The following is a 21,789-nucleotide window of genomic DNA, read 5'->3' on the forward strand; positions in this document are numbered from 1 at the left end:
GTCTTTCAAAATGGATTTTTATGAATTTCTTTCAGGTCTGTTATAACTTTTCAAGTTACAAAGTTTGCTTCCAGTTGGTGAAAAGGGTAACAATAATATTTGGGTTTGACCACGTAACAAAGTGTTGAACACGCCACAAATGTTTGATCATTAATGAAAAATGATTATCCAAGGGAGTGCTTGGGATATTTTTGTTCTTCTATAATGTGGTTCTGTTCAGTTTTTCTGCAAATGTTATCAGTTAGAAAGCCAAGGTTAACAAGAAACTGTTAATATGAGAAAATAAAGCTGAGTTTCTGTACTTGTTTCTTTGTTCTTAAGATGATCTTGTCCAAATGTTATCTGTATCTGATTGACCTATCTTGGGGACACTGAAATCATAACATTGATTTCTGGTAGTGTGCATTTCCTTTTGAGGTGAAAGAAGTTTTTGAGGAAGAGGGGAGTTGAAGCATGAGTAGTTTTAACTAGGTTTAGGACTTAGTCTTCTCACACATTTGTTTATACAAATGCTTTTAAACCTTATTAATTCCCTGCAGTGCTTATAATACAAGCATTTCAGTAACCAAAAGGTGGGGAAACTGACGTCTAAACCCAGACTTCCTGAATTTGCAAATATTGGTCTAAATAATAATAATATAAACTACAAATAAAACCAAAAAGTAATAAATGAGTGACTTGCAGAAGAAGTTAATATCCACTTTGAAGAGGTTTGTGTATTTTTTTCTGTGACAGTGAAATTGTTCACCGCCAGAGAATTGTAGGAAACATTTTTTTGTCTGTCTTGAAATAAGAAGGTCATGTTCAAGATACAGTAGGATGCTTATTCAAAAGTAGTAGTAAAGTGGGCACCCAATTTAAATGTGAAATTATTTTCTGCAGGACCTAAATAAAAGGCGTTCAGTTTCTTATTGGTTTATCCTTGAAGGGTCTTGATTACATCAAGCTTAGCTTAATTACTATGGTGTACTGGTAAACTGTTCTTTCCTAATGTTCTGTGTGGTTCCTCTGTGCCTGGCTTTTTGTCTGAGCAAGAGGCTGACCCAAACAGCACTATGAATTACCTAGAATACAGTTTTGCACTCTTACCTGCTTTTCTTGTTGTTTCCTGCAGTTCACTTTGAACCTTAGCTGACTGTATCTTGATAAAAATCAAAGATAAGGCGGCAAAGAAGCGAAAACAAATGAAAATGGTATTAAGAACCGAACAACTTGAAATATTTATCAGTCCCCATGTCGCTTGCCAAATGTCTTTTGTTGTGTCCATTAATGATGACAACAGCAGTTCAATTGGCTTGATATATTGTTATGCATAGTTATAAAAGAATAAATTTTATTACTTTCATTGCTCCATTCTAGTAGGAAAAAGTTAGAGAATTACTAAGTACACTTGCTAAGTTTGGTTTTTGCTTCCTTTTTTTTTTCCCCTGGGAATGATGTGAAGTCCTGAAAGACGTCTCCTTAACCCTCCCCTCTCCCCTCGACCTTTCCCCCCATCTCTTCTATATAATGAGTTTAAAACGTGATTGAAGGGTGTCTGTGCTAAACCTCCACCAGAGTGATTGCGCTACTCTTGAACTCTACTTCAGAGGCACAAATTGCCAGCTAGGGAGATGTGGTTTCAACCATCACCTAGGCAGTGTTTCGATTTCCTCTGAGGAGTTAGGCTTGTGTGAGCTTTCTCCAAGAGGAGCTGCTAATGATGTGCTGGGCCACACCTGGGAGCTGTTCCTATGCTGGGGGAAAGCCAGGCAGGCCATGATTTTTCTTCTCAGTTTGTAGAGATCCCCCTCTTCCTGCAGGCAAGGGGAAGACTGCCTTCAGCTCTGTATGGCTGGGAGTTCTATGGAAAGCAGGAGTGTATGTGAGTGAAAAGTTCAGTAGTTGCTGCTTGTTTCTTTGTAAGTATCGAACGCTCAGGGTTTGTTTAACCTGAAGAATGCTGTGGTAGTTAGATTTATTGTAGATTAATTCACTGCTTTTTCTGTCCAATTTCAGTAGAAAGCGAAAGCTGCAGTGAATGGTTTGCAGCAGGAAACACTCTTTGAGTATTTAAGAAAAAGGAAATAGTATGAATTAATGAGAAATGTTTGCAAACTGTGTTAGAGGTGGTGACAAGGATAGAGAAGGGTTTGCTAATCAAGAATTCTGTTTTCTGGTTCTTAATTCTGACACAACCGTGTTATGAGTAAGTGTCAGCTGCACATGCCTTTGGAAAGCATGCATACTTGAATAGATGGGTAATGGAAAAATATGTCAGAAGAGTGTATTCCAATGTATTTATCTACAAATCTGAAAAGCTTGTGTTTTATTCGATTAGATCACAAAGATTATGTTGCTCGAAAAATTAATGCATCTTTCTGTGCAAACACTGAGCATATTTGGGGACATGGCTTTTTCTTCTCATCAAAACATGTTATAGCAGAAATGTGGGATTTTAGTTTTTCAGTCTTAAATGTTAACTTTGCATGGAATTAGATTTATTTGGAAAAGTTCTATTGAACAGGTTGTTTGTATTTTCATGGCTTTCTTAATGAGATTTTGAAGGGGAAACATTTCTAGTTGAACACTGAGGATTTAATTTTCAAACCAGCCATTCAACAACTAAATCATTCAGTGTAAAGTTTTATGATGAATGTATTAGCTGATAAACTTGGCAATGTGTTTAGAAACAGTTGTAAATAATGACAACCGCTAAGTAGAAAGTATTACAGAAGAAATGAAAGTATTGGCAAATAAAATTATTAGCCAAAGTGAAATTAAATGGCAGATTTCAGCTACTGCTAACCTCTACAAGCAAATAAGACCTGAAGTTTCACCCAGTTAGAGTTTAAAACTGTGAATAGGCCAGCATGGGTCTCTATACCAGCCTGTGAAGAGCCTTAGGGAATAGTTGTACTGTATGATGCAGTAATGCAGCACGATGCTGAAAGGGCTGGCAAAAGGATATTGTTTTCTGGAGTGTACTATTCTGAGCATATTTTCATACGTGAATTTTAACCTTAACATGAGAAATTGCCAAATTAGAGCTACATACAGGTTCGAGTAGGTTGCATTTAGGTCTTCAACTGGATCCCATTTTGTTCTATGAACATGTAAGGAGCACTTCACAGAATTACTTCAGAAAAACCAACAGAGGGCTAGTTCACGTAAGTATAATTCATTCCCCAAGTCAACTTTAAGTTGCTGGAAGGTTTAAGGTGTTTCTAAAGCAGAACTAATTTGAGCAAAAATCCATCAGTGACATTGTGGAGGCACATGATGTGTTTCTTGCAGTGGCTAATTGATACTAGCTGTGTAATTCAGTGTACTATGTAATCCATTTTTTAACCAAAATATGTAGATTACTTGAGGGAGGGTTTACTGCTTGTGCCATTGAAGGAGAGTAGAGCAAAAAATTGAATGTAGGTCACAGGTGGGTTGAGGAGTTTTACAGTAATTCCCATTCAGCCTTCACTGTTGCCCAAAACTCACAGCACAGTTTAAAGAGATGCTGTTGATTGCATAGTGACTCAGTAGGGCATAATGTAGCTTTTTCCTCCCCCAGTGCTAGATAAAAATAGAATGATCTTCCTGAGTGGTATGAGGCATAGCCCCAGCTGTGTGCCCTCTGACTGCTGTACCTGAATATACCTTGGCAATTGTGTCTGGGCTCGAGGAGAGGTGACAGCAGCTTTGGAGAATAAAACATGGCATGAGGAAAGGACACAATGCTAAGCTTGTGGCAGCCCTGTCCAAACAGTTGACTTAACTTGTCTAAATATTGTCACTATCAATGTCCTGATAAGAGGTTGTAGTTGCCTTGCAGTGGAATGATCCTATGCGATGTATTCATGCCTTTAAAAGCAGCGGAACTAGAAGTAAGACCTAATTTTTTAATATCTTTTTTTTACCTTCAGATTTTCTTTCAAATGCTTTCTCACTTAGATAATAAATAATAAATTAATAACTGTTTGAAACAAGTGGCTAGCCAAGAATAGCTGTGCACATTTTTAAGATTATTTACTTGGCTGTTGCAATTTCTTACGATTTTATCATATCTTTTGGTCACCACCAGTTTGTTTGAAAAGTACTATATATATATACACACACACATAAACATGGCAGCTTCTTGTAGCACTTACTTGCTCTACTAAATACTGTTGAGTGATACAGTTCTGGGCTTATTTTGAGACTGAGTTTTAGTGTTTTGATTTGGGGAGGACCTCCCTTAGAGTTTTTCATCTAACCGAAAGGAAAGCTGAGACCAGCTGAATGCCTTAAGTAGTGGCTGGACACAGTCTGTGATCTGTGAGAAACAATCTGGGTGTTGGTAAACACGCTTCATTAGGAATATTGAAGTTCAATTAACTCAGTGAAGTTAATGAAAGTTCTTAAACCACCTGATTAGAAATGTCATACCATTTCCAAAGTGGTGAGGTCTACATTTTTGTATATGCTAACTTGGAGGCTGGATATAGGCTGGATATAAGATGGTTTTTCTCAGTTGCATATTTTGTGGCCAAAAAATGTTTGTTAAAGGCATGATCATGCCTTATTAGAAAACAAACAGGTTTTTCCTGGCTAAATTAGTACAAAGTTTCTTTAAATTAGGATAAATATTTTTATTTATATTAATATTACTAACACATTTTAGCATGTTTTGTCATGGAAAAAGTGGATTCTAGACCAGACATCTGATACAAAATTCTCAATACTCTCTCTTTCTATGGATATTTCCTTATAAAATGAAGCAAATCGGAGTATGAATTCATCTATTTTTCAGACCATAGGAAGTAGAGTAGTTTTCCTATGTCTAGCAAGCATCTAGCCAAAATTTAGTGAAAGAACTTGAATACTAGGAACTTAAGCATAACATATATTTTGATTTTTAAACTTTTACAAACTAATACACATTTACATTTTGGTTTTTTTGGATGAAGATTTGCCACCCACAACTGGGTGGCATGAATTTGGAATCTGGAGGAGTCACAACCAAACTGATTTTAAATCTTGCCTTTGTGTATATTATTAATTAGATTAACCATGCTGATGCTGGATAGAGTTAAATGGGAGTGCATGAGAATATTTCTGTTCAAATTGTGGGGCTTTTAGGTAATTCCTTACGTCTGGTTGTCCTGTGGCAGTGACTAATCCACCTGTGTCTTGAACAGTCTGCTAAATACTAGGAAAATGTGCCACTTCCAGACTTCAGGTTAACAAAGCAATAACCACAGCAAGTAGCAGAGTGCTCTGACCACGGGCTCTGGGCAGCAGAACTGCTGCTTTCCTTCCCCCATGCTTGCCTCTTGATGCTGCCCTGTGTTCACCCTTGCCTTACACACAAAGAATGTAATCTATCTGATCATTCCTACTTAGCCTTTCAGCACTTAATGTTTAAACTAATTTTCTGTGGTTAGTTACTATTTACTCTTCATCACTGCCTTGTCTCCTTTGCTGCCTGTGTTCTTTGCCTTTCTCACCACTCTGCCCTGCAGTCTGGTATACATCCCCATCCCTACAGTGCTTCTTGGGCCTTTTCCATTTATGCATTTCAGGTTTGTTTCTGGAGTTTTGTTTTGTCTTTTGGTTTTTGCTAGAAGACTGGTCCTACTATTCCTGTGCTTATTTAAATCATCTTCAGATTTTTCTGTGTGGCAGATAAGTACTCCCTAGCATCAGAGGAGAACTGTGGCTCTATTGAAATTCCTTCAGTTCTCTAGAATCTGAATATGAGGGTCTCTTCCTTAATTTTTCTCCTCTGAAGAAAAAATACTCAATCTAGTTTCAATTGCTTCCTCTTGCATCTTATTCAGAGCATAGTTTTGTATGTTTAATAGTACAATGAGAACAGTCTTTGATGTTGTCTTGTACCACCAAAACTCAGAAAAGGAAAAAAGAAGTCTTAGCACTGATATTCTGGTAAAGTTCTATTTCCTTTGTCTAAGCAGGAAAAAAAACCCCCACTACTCTAGAGATGAAGTTGTGAGAAGGAACTTAGAATTTTGACACAAATTGTTCAATAAAATTATTTTAGGATCTACAAGGTATATGATACTGTCATTTATTTGGAAACTGTCAAAAGGAGGTTTTAACTAAGCTGTATATTTTATTTAGAATAATATTTTCTTGACGAAAGTTGATATTAAGCAGTAGTCAGTTTGTAATGCAATAGACAAGTGTTTAGGCAAGATTATTCATGAAACTGTCTATACTTCATGTATTTCTCTGTAATGTATATTGATCAATATATGCATATATGAACTGCTGTGATGTCTCAAGAAATCTGGACCTGTACCAGATTTATTTTTCCTGAATTTCTCAGAGTTCATTTATCAAATTCCAAGATGAAGTTAACTGATTCCTCATTTAAAACTGACCTAAAGAACATTGAATCTGAGAGGAGGGTTTAGCTTTCTATTTCTTACCAAATCAGTACTCATAAATGACTAAAAACTACTCGGGGTGTTTGAATCGAGAACAAGGCTTGTGTCATAGAAAAAAACAAGGCAGTAAAAAATACTTGAGCAATAGCACTTTTTAGAAGCCTGGACTATGAACTCCAGAAGCTGATCAAGATCTTTGCAGAGAAAATGCTACATAGAAAACAGCAAGAGTCTTGTGCCAATGCACAGCTCTGGGCTGACCTGAAAAATACCATGCAAGGCAGGGAAGTGCAGTGTGCTCTGTCATGTGTTTGTGCTTTTATAGGCCATTTCTGCTTATGTGTGTTTGCAGAAGCAGAGACTCAGAGTAGTGCTGGCAGTCTGAGCTGTCTGAGGCATAAAAAGGTCTAAAAGGTTCTTCATCGCCTACTGCTGATGTAGATGGAGTATGTGCAAGTAAACCAACAGGCAGTGTTGTCAGGATGTTTCTGGTTATGACTAAATGAAAAGATGTGTCTCATTTAGGAGAGTGAGTATGAGTTAGTGAGCATAGACTTTTTTCCTCCTTAGATACATTTTTCTGGAGTCATGAAAGATGCCTTATTGCATTACTCTATTGAGAATGAAAACCTGAAAAGCTGAGTTATTTTCCAAGTGATTGCCCAGGAATGGAAAATGAAGGTGAATACAGGTGCTGGTTTCATAAGCATTTGAAAGTATTTTTTTTGCCAAGTAAAAATAATGTAGGCTCATGTACAAATTGAGCTGTTTTCTATGCTAATTAATGAGATGATTTGGAAAAAAAATAATCCTCTAATACAATGAAAAATATGAAGCCAGTCATCTAAATTTACTAACATTAACTCTTGTTCTGCTCTTTGTGTGCATGTTGGAAACAGTTTGCTCAGGCAGTGAAATGGGTCCCTTTGGTAGGTATGGTACCAGAGTAACGACTGCTTCCTTGCTTGTTTGCAAGTATAGAACTCCAGCTATGAAGGGGAATTCAGTTATAAATTTGTTTGATAGTGTAAGGTAAAATGTTAAAAGCAAAGTCAGCATTCTCAAGCATGTGTTGTGACTTTGTACCACTGTTTCAAAGCTGTTTGGCTGGTAAGAAAGAATCCATCTGACAGGGTGCCTCAGACCTTATGATGGCTTTGAATTGATCCATGTTAGTTCACTGGCAGACTAAAGTCTTAAGGAAAAAATGTTCCCTTTCTGTGAAGCTTCATAGACACAGGATCCCTGAACTAGAAAGGCAGAGAATCCTGTCAGAAGCCATTTTCCTTGCCCGCTCTGTTGGATTTTAATGAGTTGTAGTAGTTGTTCTGAAGATGGAGACCATGTGGTGCATGTTCTGAGTGTCACAGACAGTGGGAAATGTAAGTACATTAGTAATCAAAAATCCACTGAAGTGTAAGTAATCAAAAATCCACCGAAAACTTAAACTTGTACTGCAGTAGCCTGGCCTGTTTGTTATATATGCAACACTTAATTTTGACCAACAACTAGACCTTAATATAAATTTATATTATAATTTGTTGTATGCAGGTCTTAAGGGCTTTTCTCCATAGGCTAAAGTGCAAAAGTATTGGATAAGAGTGGTTTTAATGCCTGTATTATCCTTGAACAGCAGTGATTAAAAGTTTCCAAAAGCTGTACCTAAATCTAGACTGTGCCATGTCCTGATCTTATCCACATACCTCATAAAATCTCTGCTGTGTGCTCTGCATGCTGGAGGTACCTCAGCTACAGCAACAAGCTAACAGCGTTAATGCAGCTAATGAAGTTTATATGTTGATATTTTTGTTCATTTTTGTGGAAAATAAGGATAATCTCCTTTTTTTTTTCCTAAAACAAATTACCATGGAGGGAACCGTTACTTTCTTTGTTCTCATTTCATGTTTCATTTGCTTTACAGGTTTGATTTCAGTTTTCTTACCTTATTTTCTACTTTTTGAGGGGATGTTTTTGTAATCTCAAACCCCTTCAGAAGCTGTCTACATTAATTCTTTTGAATGAGATTTTTCTCCTTCCTCAAGTGTCTCGTTCTCCTTCCTTCAACTTTCTCACATCTTTCTCCTGTTGACATCTCTCGTATTTCCCAAAACTTCTCTCTCAGCAAATCCTCTGACTTTGCTCTTGTCTGAAGATGACATTTCATGCATCTGCCTCAGTTAAGCTGGTTTTGATGCTGTTTCATTGCTACTATTTTTGGTATGAGTGCAGCAAGGGAATTTCTGTGCTGTTGGAAATACCTGTAAGCAGTAAAATTAGTGTCTGCCAAGTAAAAAGGGAGGAGTACAATTTTAAGGAACATTACAGGTAGTGTGGGATAAAATAGTGTGTAGTGCTGAATAGCTTTTAAAAAATTTCAGCATTGAGGCTGTTTCAGTCAATTTAGTGTTCATCAGCTTATATATATTTTGATCTTGGTTTTGGATTTGAAGTTTGATGTAAAAAAATGAAGAAGGTAGAGGTGTAACTCAGATTGCTGCTGGATATGAATTGCAGCTTTCAGTTTGAAATCTCCCCCTGTGACATCTGACCTATAAAATTTTAACACTCTAGCGCAAATATTGCCTTTCATTGAGACCATAATATCTATGACAAAGTGCTAGGAGAATATTGGTATCAGATAAACTTTATCTTTCATGTTGTGTGTTTGATAAAACCACTTACGCTGCCATGGTTAATTGCAATATATTTTTTCCCAATTTTATCTCCCCAAAATGACTTCGTGCATTGACTACAAAAGATGTGGGAGCCTGTTTTTCACAAAGCATGGCCTTTTCATGTGTGTTTTCTAGGTGCGTCTGCTTGCCTGCAGTTGCTCTTGCATTTGCTCACAGTAGGCTGCTGCTGAGATTGACTGGAGCAGGACTAAATGCTTGGGGTATTGGGTTTGGTTTGAACTCACTGTATTGCACTGAAATGCACAACTAAATTCATGTCAAGAGTGTCATTCAACTCATATGTACTACCGGTGTTTTTATCATAAACAGTGAGGACTGAAGTTGGCCTTCGATGAAGTTTTGTGATTTGTTACCAATTTGGGATGTGTTTAGTCCTGTGCCCTTTCACAAATGTTTTTAAGCACAATTCCACAACAAATATTTGGAAATGCCTATAAACCCTGTAGAGTAAAAGTGAGGTACAGTCCTGTGTGCTCTAAGAGGCAATATTAATGTCAGAAATTACTGCCTCTACCATGGCAGAGCTGGGAAATATGCAGTGGACTGCACCTGCCCTTCAGAATAACATTTTAAGAAATCTGTCCCTTCCCTCTCTCTCTGCGTATCAGTTCTCAAATGTAGTTTGTGACATGACCAGAGACTTGGGTTAGAACAGTGAGTGAAGAGCATAAAAGAGAGGACAAAAATTTCTGAAGTCGGTAGAGATGGTGAAATTCCAAGAGACATCTTAATAGTAAATACAACTATATGGTTAGTGATAAGTGTTTCTGGTTTACTCTTATCACAGTATCTACATCTAAAATACATAGTATGATCCCCATCACAGACTTTAAGAACTCTTAATGTTCTTTTCAACCTCCAGACAAGTGAAAGCTACAGAACAACATTTAAAAAAACATTTTAAATAAAGAGAGGAATCAATCCACTTTCTCTTTAGTTCTGCAATTCTGCAGTGGCATTTTGGAAGTGTAGCACATAGGTAATACAACCTGCAAGCTGCTGCATGTTCAAGGTAGTAAGACCATAATTAAGCAGTAGAAAATAAAAATAGCAAGTTAGTTTGTCTCATTCATTTTGTAATTCAATATAAGGATCCCGCTCAAGGAGAACTGGGTACAAACATGATGGGAATGTATTTTTCTTCACATTTTCTTTCACTACTGTAAGTGTAGTTAGATTTTTTTTTTTTTTTAATCTGAATGAACAGATGATTAGGGAGAAAACCAAACCACTGCTCTCTTACCAAGTTTCTATAATAGAAGCTGATAATGCCACTTCTGTTGCAGAATGTCTTCTCAAGTTTAGATTTTTTTTTTAATCCTGTGTCAAAGCTGATGATTTTTAAAATGAGTGGAAGACAGTGAAATGTCAGAGTTATGCCATCCTTTTTACTGTGTATCTTTTTGTAGTGTTCGAGGCAAGTGCTTTTCTGTTGGACTGATCTAATCCCTTGTCTCTTCTGGTAGAGTAGAGAGATCTCCTAAGAGTGCGAGGCCTGAAAGATTGCTGTGGGCTTTTGTGAGCCACTGTGAGTGAGTTGGAGGGCAATTGCAGCAAAGAGAGCAGCTCACTTCCCTTTGCACTGTAGGAGGGAAATTTCTTTTTCTTGCAGAGAGTAAGGGGATATATAGGGTGTATTTATCCATAAAAAAGATTCCTATTTTCATTGATTGTGTATTGGAGTAAATTCATTTCATGGTTCAGGAGTGATTTGGTGCCACTAAGCAAAGCCACACACTAGTTAAATTTGTATAGTCAGTGGTTAAAGTAAACTCAGAAAAGGGAGAAGTGTGGCAGTGACTGGTTCACCCAAGACAGGAAGAAAAACTCTTCCTCTGCTTTTACCAGAAGAGAGGAAGAAAACTCCATTGCACAGCCTCCTCTGAGTGTTTTTCTTGCTAGGATGAAAATTGACAAAAATCTGTTTAAATATTAAAGTGAAATAACACAGTGGGAGTGAGGAAACCACACGTCACTTAAACTGCAGGATGCATACCTAAAACAGTATTGGAGGTGCAATCAATAATGAATATGAAAGCACTAATTTCCTTCTAAAATATTTGTATGCCAATTTTAGACATCCAAGGTCAAGAACACCCAAAATGTATCTACATAGTGTACAAACTGGTGGTTGCAGTTTAGAGAATTTTCTTATTCTTTTCGAAACATGTAAAAATAGTCTTTTGAAGTCTGTGAAAGGGCAGGAGCAAAAGAAATGTAACTTTGGAAAACACAGAGCATTGATTTATGTTCATTCCTATTTAAAAAACCCCACACGTTCAGTCTGAACACCTTTGGTAATCTCTCTGGTCATTAGGGATTTTAAAAGGAATGCTTACATTTAGGTAAAAGAAAAAGATTGTATTAAAATACCCTGTTTAAAATGCAGGAAAAAGCTATTTCTTTCATGATTGATTACTGTTATGACCCCTATAAAATATGGTAAAAAAAATGGTATCATCAATAAGAGTGTTCCAAAAGCAGTGAAAACAAGCACTTGATCAAAGCTGAATGCAGCTCAAAGATGCTGTTTCTAAGTATAGGTTATTCTTGTAATTTTTATTCTGAAGGGGACTGGAATGACTTAATAGCAGATAGGTTTTGCAGTACTGTCCTAGGAATATCCTTTTGTATTCTTTTGCCCTCCATGCAAAACCGGAAATGTAGTAAATGCACCAGAAAAGGCAAACTTCTATTCCACACTTAGAAGAACTGTATGCTCTGAGGCAGCCTGCACTCGTGCTATTAGTTGCAGTGTTCGTAACACAGCAATGCTTGAAGTAAGGTTGCCATTCTTTAAGCAAGATCTTAAAAAGAAAGAAAAAAACCCAACTGAAAAAACAGCCCCGAACTTAACACCCCAGAAAGCATGGTGAGGGTTGGAAGGCATTCAAAGAATCAAAACCACGAGCTGCAGACAGGAAGCAGCTGCTAGAACTCCTTCCCTCCATGCTTGTGTTAGGGTGTCTTTCGGCCTTGAGGACAAAATGAACCAAGAAATGAGCAGGACTGTGCTGCTTGTGCAGTTGGAACTTTCTCATTTCCTTGTAAGAACAGAGCCATCTAGGGAATCGTTCATGCTTTTGGACTAGCAACTGTAGCCTTGTCAGAGACGTAAAATTTGAAAAATGGCGTTTTAAGCACATTTTTTAAAGTGTACATACATTTGTATCCATTGTTGGATATTGATTAGTCAAGACTTGCTCATTTTAGTCCTAATAACATGGTATTGAGTTTTACAGATTCCCAGAGAGCGTTTGGTTTTGTTTCTCCTTCTTTAATGTTTAGGATTCATATGTGCAGTTCTGTCAGCCAGTCCCACTGTTCTAGTTCCAGAGTTTGCATTGTCAGAGTTATCACTTCTGATAAAAGGAGTAAAATGTTGCAAATGTTCAGTCTGCAAAAAGAGGAGGAGATATTTGGTTAGTGAGGCATCCAACCTGCTGTAGATACTTCACATCTGTAATGTGAACATATGACGTTGAGTGTTGCTTGGTGTAAGTTAGAGATGTGAAAAGAAAACAACAGAACTCTTCTTTTGGGTATTTCTAACTTAATATCAGGTGTTCCATTTTTATTACAAGGGGTAAATATTCTTGGCCTCAACCTGTCCTTTTGGACATCAGGTCATCTGTCCTCATATCTTTCTGAGTGGCTTGGAAAAACTATGTTCTACAAGCTCTGCCTGCCTTCCTGGTACCTAACTGCCCATCTCACCTCTCCTCCTTACAAGGCTTTGGAGAAAAAGTTGCATCTTCTGTAGCTGTTGATTCCCCAGGGCTTTTGAAGTCCCCGTGGTTTGCATCTCTGTATTTAGCTTATCTGTGAACAGAGCGGCAACACCCAGGAGTTTTTTTGTCTTGGCTATTTTTTTTGTCTTTTGATTTATTTATTTATTTATACTCTGGAGAAACTTTCCTGCCACTTCATTGTGGAGACACTAGAGAAAATGCATATGAGATGAGACTTTCCTAGGGCAATGCATGTAGGGTATGAAGGTCTGCATGCCCAGAGCCAGCCAGGCTTCCCCCTGCAGCACAACAGCCCCTCTGAGCTCTGCTCTCGCAGATGGAGCTGAGGCTCAGTGCTCAGAGGAAATGTGCATGACTGCCAAAAGCACCTTTTATAGCCGTCGTACCCTTGCTGCCTCTGCATGAAAGCATTTGGCACCTGGTTTCAAACCTTTTTTTCACAGTTTCTGGCAGGCTTCTGTCAGTCACAAAGACTTGGCTTGGGGCTGTGAATTTCTCTGCCATGGTTCCCTGGGACAGTCAGTCTGTTTTCCTTACTGCCACTATGCCAGTGCTAAGCCTTGATGGGAAAGAGGGATGAAGTAGTCTTCAGATGTGTTTCCTTAGGATGGAGTTCAGTGGAAATGGAAAAGTGGACATGGACAACAAGAAAGCCAGAATCAGGATGGCTGAAGGTGATGTGAGTGAGAAAACAGGCAGCATCCCGCAGCCGGTGATTACTCCAGTGGAAAGTAAATTTGTGGCTTTCCTTTGGATTGCACCTGTCAGTGCTCTACACCTAAAGTCTGGATTTCATTATCTGAATGAGGTGAAAATCGGGATACAGCTATATGTGAAGCTGTGTGTAATGAAACGCAGACAATTGCATTTCTACCTGCTGGAGGTCTGTCCCGTTCCTAAGGAGGTGTTGGTGCAGGTGCCAAGGCTGTAAATTTTCATTCATATCTTTGTGTCTGTATGGCTTTGACACTTCAGTGCATGCCACAACAGTATTTTAATAGAGGCATATTTGCATAGCTGACATTTGAAACTTGGTTTTTGTTTTTAAGGGCCTGTTACAGGTGCCAGTATGTGAAACAAAGGTTTACTTTTAGGTCATGTTTTTTCTTCTCTCTCTCTGTTTCCCCTCCTGCCCTTCCCTTCTTTCCTTTAATTTTAACGAGTTTTCATTTATTTTGCCTTTTTGAAAAGTCTTCATCCTTTCTCCTTCCCTAGAGGCTTGTGGTTTGATTAAAACTAACCTGAACCAACACAGACTACTAGCATGGTACTTAAATAAGGCAGATGGAGAGAAAATGTTCAATTTAACTTACGAACACGCTTAACTTGGACTAATATGCTCATTGGATCAGCAGGCGTGTGATCACCCTGGAGTTGTCTGGCTACATGTCTTTTCTTTTTTTCTTTCTTTTTTCTTTTTCATTTTTTAACCAAGTAAAATGGAAATATAGCAGTTCCTAGAGTTCTTTTGGTTCAAAGGTTAGTGATGGATTAGTGTACAGTATTAATACATATTAATCAATGTATGTTTCAACCGCCCCTCCCCCCCCCCCCATCCCTTTCTGTGCCAAATGAAGTACTGATCTAAGGTTGTCCAGAGCCTGGTAAACTCTACAGTAGCAAATGATAAACCTTCTTTCTTAACATAAGTCATTTGAGAATATATTTATGTATAGCAATTTAATCTTATCTCTGGGTGACAGAGACATAAAATGATGTTTCTCTTTCACCTGCTCCTCATCAGTCTGATGTATGAGTAAAAACAGCTTCATGAAATTCACTCAGCTTGTGGGCATGACCAGCAGTTCTGGCTTTAAAGTGTTCTGGATATGTGGCGCTTAAAATTGGCCTCATAAGAGCCTCACCCCATGATGCAGAGAATATATTACTTTGTGTTCTCTAAGAACATTGGATTTCTGTATGCATTGGCTTTTTGTTTTTCATGATCTGCCCAGAGCTGACTTTTACCATGTCTTAGGAAAACACATCCTGATTTAAGTGCCTGCATGGAAGCAACTGCTTTGATGATCCAACCACAAATGAGTCTTTCTAGGTTTTATTGGCATAAGCTAAGAAACTGTTGCCATCAACACTTGTTGATCACTTAGTATTTTCAGTTTAGGTAAACATCAGAAATACAAATATGGGCGTAGTCCTTACAGCAGCTGTCAGTAGCACGGAATTGCTTGTTTGGGGAGACAGTGAGTTGCAAAATGATTTACTTCTGTTTCTTTTAAAAGTGGAAAAGCACTTTTAAAATGTACTCAATCTGTTCTTTAACTGCATGATTTGCAAGTTCTTTTTAAAGAAACAAGATTAAAAAGAGACACCACCAAAATACTTTAGAAAGGGACATTTTAAACTCAGACACACTGCTGCTATGGAAAGAAGTAAAACAGTCCCTCTTGTGTACTGCTGCTGTAAGCAGGCACGGGAATATCTGATGTGATTAACTGAAGAGTATGGCTGCAGGAAATTACAAAATAATGTTTTGGCAAGCCATATTAAAGTTCTTACATAAACTGGAGAGTCCGACATACAACTGTAAGTCAAGTGAAGCCACAATAAATACCAAGCCAAAAAAATGATGTTAGAGTTATTAATGAAGTAAAGAGTTAATGTACAGTGTGAGACTATTGTTCTTGCCAACAGTGCCTGAAACATGAATGAGGAGCAGAGGCACTAACCAGGGTGTAGGCTGAGGTGTGCTTCTTCTTCCAGGGCTGTAGATTTGAATTTTGTGTCATATTTTGCATAAACTGGCTATGTATTGAAAAACAAACTTGGATATTCACGTCTTCTTGAAGGGAATGTGACTTTGATGTGACTTCTAAAGACCTGCTTAACCTCTGATGGTGTTAGGCAGTGCAAAGGAGCTGTGCTGGGGTGGGCGCAGTGAGGCTTCCTTTTATGCCTGGAAGCCTCTTGCTAATATCTCCCAGTGTCAGGTTCCCTGCAGGAGAGTCATGGAGTTATTGAGTTTTTCAGTGTGAAAGAATGTAGTTGTTGTGGGATGTTTTGGAGTATAAATATTTCTTTTTTTTGTGTGTCATAGCTGGCCAGAATGTCAATTAGGAATCTTCATTCAGTACCTGTTTTTTGCTGACTGTTCTAGTAGTAGTGTGTGTGTGCAAAGCTCTGCAGCCCTTGGTACATTTGTTGGGTGCAGAGCAGCACCAGGCATGGAATCCTTGTTGTTCTGCACTTTGGACAAGCAAGGAGTGCTATTTTTGCACTTAAACTAAGATCCAGTTACACCTCATTCAAACAGGGACATTTGTCAGAATCCTTGCTTTGGAAGAGAACTGGGCAGTCATTTAGGGTTAAACACATAAAAGGGTTTAAAGCTCTGCTGAAAGGAAGAGAGCAAAGCAAAAAAAAAGGCACATGAAAAGTGCAAAATTGAATGTTAGGGACTTTAATGTGTATGGTACATTGTAATTTTTGGAGTTCAGACTTGCACTGTATTAGAGGTCCCCTCACATCAACTGTAAAGGACTTCAAACTTGTGCTGTTCTGAAAAACTCCTGAGTCTTTCTTTGTCAGTTATTGAAAATTGGACATTTTGCTGCGTTTGATTTTGTTTTGATGAATGACTATTGAAATTCTATTTCAGGCAACTCAGCCCATAACTACATAACTGCAATTATCCCCATGAACTTTGAAATTTGGAAACTCTTAGTTGTTCCTTCAGTGTCTCAGAACCAAAGAACTGAAATTTCATGTGGAAGGAGAATCTTGTTTTGCCCCACATTTTGTTGGAGCAAATACATTTGCATGTATATGATTTGAAAAAGTGTGTTCACCAGAAGTGGTAATTTCATGTACACTTACTGGTGTAAGTATTCCTGATATTTTCTTGGAATTCTTTAGGGAAGCCACAACTGCAAGAAAAATACTCCTTGGTAGACATGGTTCTGTTTCTTGACAGCGCTGTTTTAAGCTGTGGTTTAATAGCAGTGGTTCAGTGGGTAAGCATTATCTTTTATTCTGTGGAAGTTGTATCTGTGTTTTAATCTTAACTAGAGACTGGAGTGCTTAATGGTCTCTGTTCTAAGAGCAGGGAAGATTCTTGTAGTCTTCTGTTGTCTCTAGTCGTACAGTTCCTTTCTCTGTCCTTTTCTCTGTGTGCATTTTCTTGTAAATGCTTCTCTGGCTTCCTCAGTGTTTGTGGTGTCATTGTGTGTCTCCGTGCCTGCCCCCTCCAAGTTTTCACATCAGTTCCTGAAAAGGCTTTTCTATTCCTCTTATTTGTAAATCTTGCTTTTGTTTGTGTTCACAAGGATAGCTCTAAAATATAATTTAGCAGTACACTTTGGGAATAACATTTGCTAGTTACCTACCTAAAATTCACAATTTTATTTGTACAGCCTTTTTTTTTTTTTTTTGGTTATCTTGAAGCAACTGTAATTAGCTGTGAAGAGTAAGCCATGTGTCTACTGGGTTTGATTATGCTAGATAAGTGAGAATCCCTCTAAGGAAAAGGGTCTGTGTGGGTGGAATAGTTTGCAAAAGATTTTCGTGTGCTGGGAAATACCGTGTTGAAACAAGTAAGGGATATTCAGTTCACCAGACTTGCCCCTCTTTGTTTCGAGAACCCTTAAACCTCCTGTAATTTTGCCAATCAGTGCCACCCATGTGTCAGGACAGATCATTTTGCCATTGAATCCCACAGCATCTTGTCTTGTGTGGCTCAGTGGTCCTTGCAGTTCTGCACTGGGATTCTTGCAGGTGTGCAGAGGCAGGTTCTGGTCTGCTACGGAAACCAGAACTCCCCTGCAACAGTAAGACTTGTTAAAGGAGTCTTTTTCCCTTTTGACCTTTTGATTAATGTGAAATAGTTTTTAATCATTTTGTCATCTATTCAATCAACTTTTATCCACAATTTCTAAAGCTTACTCTAGACCATATTGCATTTCTTCTGTTCATAGGGGAAGTATGTGCCCCACCTTTGATTATGTTAATGGCATATTTATTAGTTTTTATTATTCTTTGCTGTAAGGCAAAACAAAATTTTTTGTGGCATTAATTTTCACAGCAGCTTAAATGAACTCCAGATATTCCTTTCACAGAATTAATCTAATGTTAATTCTTGATTTTGCTCATCTGCCTATGAAATATGATTCACTGTGGAGGCTTTGTAACTTCAGTTTAAGCTCTGTAGTTTGTAAGATTTCTCTGTGGTTTTTACTTTGTCATTCTCCTGTGTAAACATGTAATTTTCCTTCCTTTGAGAGATGCACTTTTAACTCTCTTTCATGGTCAGGGTAGTCTTGTAATTAGAACTTCAAAAATAAAAAACCGAAATGGTAGAGATTATTCCCAAATGCCTGTGAAATGCAGAAAAGTAGAATTGTTGTACTGAATTTTGATACTGTTGATAAAAGCCTTATTTGGAGATTTCTCTTCAGCTTAATTTGGATTTTGATTTGAAAAGATACAGGCTGAAACTTCTGAGGAGTTCAGGGGAAACCTGGTCATTGGAAGTGTGGAAATTCAGGCAGGGTATAATTTTGGGTCATTTTCTCTCTCTAGCAAATAAGACTTGCATATCTGAGTATAAGAGTAAGTATTTATGACGGAGAGGACATGCTAGGCAGAATCAAAGCAGGTCTTGTATTAATTCAATTGCCAACAAAACAACTCCATGTATGTGACCGTGTATGTGTTCTACCCTTACTGATGCTCTCCCTCGCTATCTGTGTAACCTCCACGGTTACAGGAGTATTCTCTTAGAATGAGATCTTCCAGACTGCTGCCGTATTCCAAAAATGAAGAAGGGTTCAGGGCTCCGTTGTGCAGCTTCGGTTGTGGGGCCGATGAGAGCTGGCTCAGCTTTGGCCCCCGAGGTTGCTGAGCTTCGGCCCCCGGATCGCTCCCAGCCAGTTCCCCCCGGGGCTTCTGCTGCCTTGGCCTTTGGCTCCCTCTGCTGCCCACCGTGCGGCAAAGCTCAAAACCGTTCTTCCTGCAGCTACAATAAGAAACCCAACTGTTCCGAGCAGTCTGTAGGATCAAATTCGATTACAAGTGCATCCAGGTCCAATTGCAAATTGTGTTTGGCACAGCCAGATTTTCTCTGTTTATATAATTTGATCTGAAGCGGTGCTGCTGATAATGCAACAATCGAGAACAAAATGTTTTATTGTTTCTGTTCTACAACTTATCATAGTTTCTATTTCCTTTTTCTGCAGGTGATAGAAACACTTTCAAAGCTTTCCCGTACTCCTATTGCATTAGGCACAGGAATAAGGTATGTTACTGCTATAGGGAATGGTGGGAGTAGGGCCTCTTGGTGTGATGCTCCTTGGAAAAGTTGTTACAGGCAGGATAGGTGGTGTCCCCCACTAAGAACTTCTCTAGCTGTAAGCCACTTTGCCAGGTGGGCAGCTAACCAAGGCTCTGGACCTCTGAGGAGTTACACAAGCTGTCTGCTACCTCTGGTGTACTCACTGAAGGGCCTGAGCTATGTGTCCTGCTCATGGTGAAACAGGAGGTGAACAGAGGAGCAGTATTGCAGAACTTGTGTGATAATCGTGACACGTGAATCATAAATCAAGCTGATACAGTGCTGATTTATGTAAAGACAAATGGGGTTTCTCCTCTTTCTCGCTTCTAGAAAATCAGCAAAATTGGCCAAGTTTGTGAGATTCTTGTTTTCAAAAAGAAACCAAAAAGCCCTGAACCAGACCTGAAAGTTTTGACCTTTTTTCCCAGTTCAAAAATGACAATGATGTATATTAGTGGTGATTTATAACAACTGCATGCAGTAGGGTTTGTATTATATTAAATGTCAATCCACGTAACGAAGTGTAAATACGCATATACTGTTCATCAGAAAAAGGGGGGAATGTATAAACACATTCATATACAATAATCTGGGTGAAAATTTTGGAAATCAAAAAGAAGCCCACTATATGACTAGGCTACTGCTATCTGTAATTAATGTTACTTTTCATTCTGTAGGCCCTTCCCTACAGAAGAAAGTGTTGATGATGAAGATATCTACAAAGGTCTTCCTGATTTAATAGAGTATGTTGTTAATATATTAATTAAAGATTTTGTCTTTCAGTTGCATGCTATTGTTTGTATTGTGTTGTGGAACATATAGTTTTAATGAGAACGGGATATTTATTTCATTTGTAAATATTTCGTTAGTCATTATGCTGACCAGGAAGAATTAATTATGAAAACTTTTTTGAATTATTGTGATACATTTGTGTATATAAAGCAGCATGTTTCATAGAAGTTGCTGGTAGCAAAGTAAATAAAAAATGCATTTCTTAGTTACCTGTCTGTACTATAAGAAAGCTTTCAGAAGATTGCAAGATCACTTGTAAGGGACTCAAAGAAATTGTCTTGAACTTGGAAAGAAAATGCATGTTTGGATCTTAATTCAAGTGGATCATTTCCCTAAGGTCAGTGAAATTCTTCATATGAGTGCATTTACCTCTTCTGGGTAAGTGTTTGCAGGATTGTCAGGATACTCTTTTATCCTATGGCTAGGATCTCTCAAGATCCGTGAGGAATCATGTTGGACAAGGGCTAGATCGGAGCTCACTGTTCCAAGGCTCAAAGTTCACCAGCACTCATTGCATGTCATGTGCTGTAATGTGGGAAACAAGCTGCTGTTCACACCAGGGATTTTTTTTTCTTCAGTGCCTGTAAAGAAGGGAAACCTTACCATGATTGGCATTGCTCAATTTATCACTTTCCCTGCAAAACTTGTCCTCATCTCTGCAGCCACCTGTCTCATAGATAATTGTTTCACTCTGTGTAGCCAAGTGTGCAGAAAGTGGGAGTTGCAGTCTCCTCTGAGACCCAAGTGGGCAAGAGGTGGTGTCCTTATCTCTTAGGTGTGGTGGCATTATAACAGTTTAAAAATAATAATTCCACCAGTTTTTAAATTGGTATATAAATTCAGCACTGGGAGACAGTGTTTCATTAAAAAAAAAAAGCTAACAGAGCATACCAAAGAAATTGATTCGTAACTCTTCTTGTGCAACTAATTATGAATATTAACTGAAATTTAATAGTTGCATGCTGTCTCAATTGTGGAGAAAGCAATTCAAGAATAAGAAACAAATGTGCCATTGAATGATGCAAATGGCCCACATTTTTTAGTTTCCATCAATTATTAGTAAGCTTACTTGAAATTAATTTAATTGTCCCTGAGTTTAAATGGTGTCTAAAGCATTTAAAATTAATTTAAGTCTTTTTGTCAGAAAGAGCTATAGTAGTTAAATGTTTCTATCCTTACTCTTGCCTTTCTGCTAGCTTTTTTTCCCTGGAGCAGAGGTGATAGAATGGAGTGTGTCTGCGGCATCTGACATCTGCCAGTGTTTAATGTGAAGTGCTAGCACACCATCACTGCTAGTGGAAATGGAGATGTTGGACTAACCTGTTGTTTTTTACTCTGAAGGATTTCAGTGTTGTCTTCAGCAGGAAAAATCTCAAAATTGTCAGGATATCTGATCCAGTTTCTATATTATTATTGTGACACAACTGCTTTCAACATCTTTTAGAGTTCTTTTGTAGACATACGCTAAGAAATATGAGTGAAAGATATGGGCTTGATATAGCGCTAGCACAAAGTCAGTAACACTCTAGCAGGGCTGATTGTAATGAAATTGAATTAGCCGAGGGTAGAGTTGAGCATTGACTTTCAGCTTTATTTCTGCAGTTTGGGCAACTGGAGGATATCGCTTGTGCATACTCAGTTTCGTTGGACTGTCTGATTTTCAGTTTGATTTCTTTCTTCATTTTTGTGTAGCTGAAGATTGCATGAGATGATCCAGATCCTGGTTTATGGTGTGGAGGTACAGTACCTCAGTGCTGACTCTGCAGTCTTTGGTGTATTTTACCCCAGTCCTTTCTTCAGGCAGTGTAGTGGTCTGGTCCAAAATACTCATTACTGTTTACCTTCTGTGAGAGAAAAATTAGGAGAAACGCAGAGCAGGCACCAAACTTGAAAGAATA

At 38.2% G+C, this 21,789-nt stretch overlaps 1 protein-coding gene across 4 annotated transcripts in view; it reads left to right on the top strand.

Annotated features, from left to right (window-relative positions):
- VAV3 (vav guanine nucleotide exchange factor 3) overlaps window positions 1–21,789 on the top strand; it is a 151,536-nt gene that overhangs the window by 34,119 nt on the left and 95,628 nt on the right. For all 4 annotated transcript variants that reach the window (XR_007205352.1, XM_048312782.1, XM_048312781.1 and 1 more), the window contains exons 3-4: window positions 19,005–19,063; window positions 19,777–19,842. Coding sequence is in view for 3 of the 4 variants with exons in the window: in XM_048312782.1 (XP_048168739.1) it covers window positions 19,005–19,063; window positions 19,777–19,842 (125 nt within the window). In the remaining variant the exon portion in view is untranslated. The remainder of the gene's footprint in view (window positions 1–19,004; window positions 19,064–19,776; window positions 19,843–21,789) is intronic.

This window comes from Corvus hawaiiensis, chromosome 9, assembly GCF_020740725.1.
Source record: "Corvus hawaiiensis isolate bCorHaw1 chromosome 9, bCorHaw1.pri.cur, whole genome shotgun sequence".
Classification (NCBI taxonomy): Eukaryota; Metazoa; Chordata; class Aves; order Passeriformes; family Corvidae; genus Corvus; species Corvus hawaiiensis.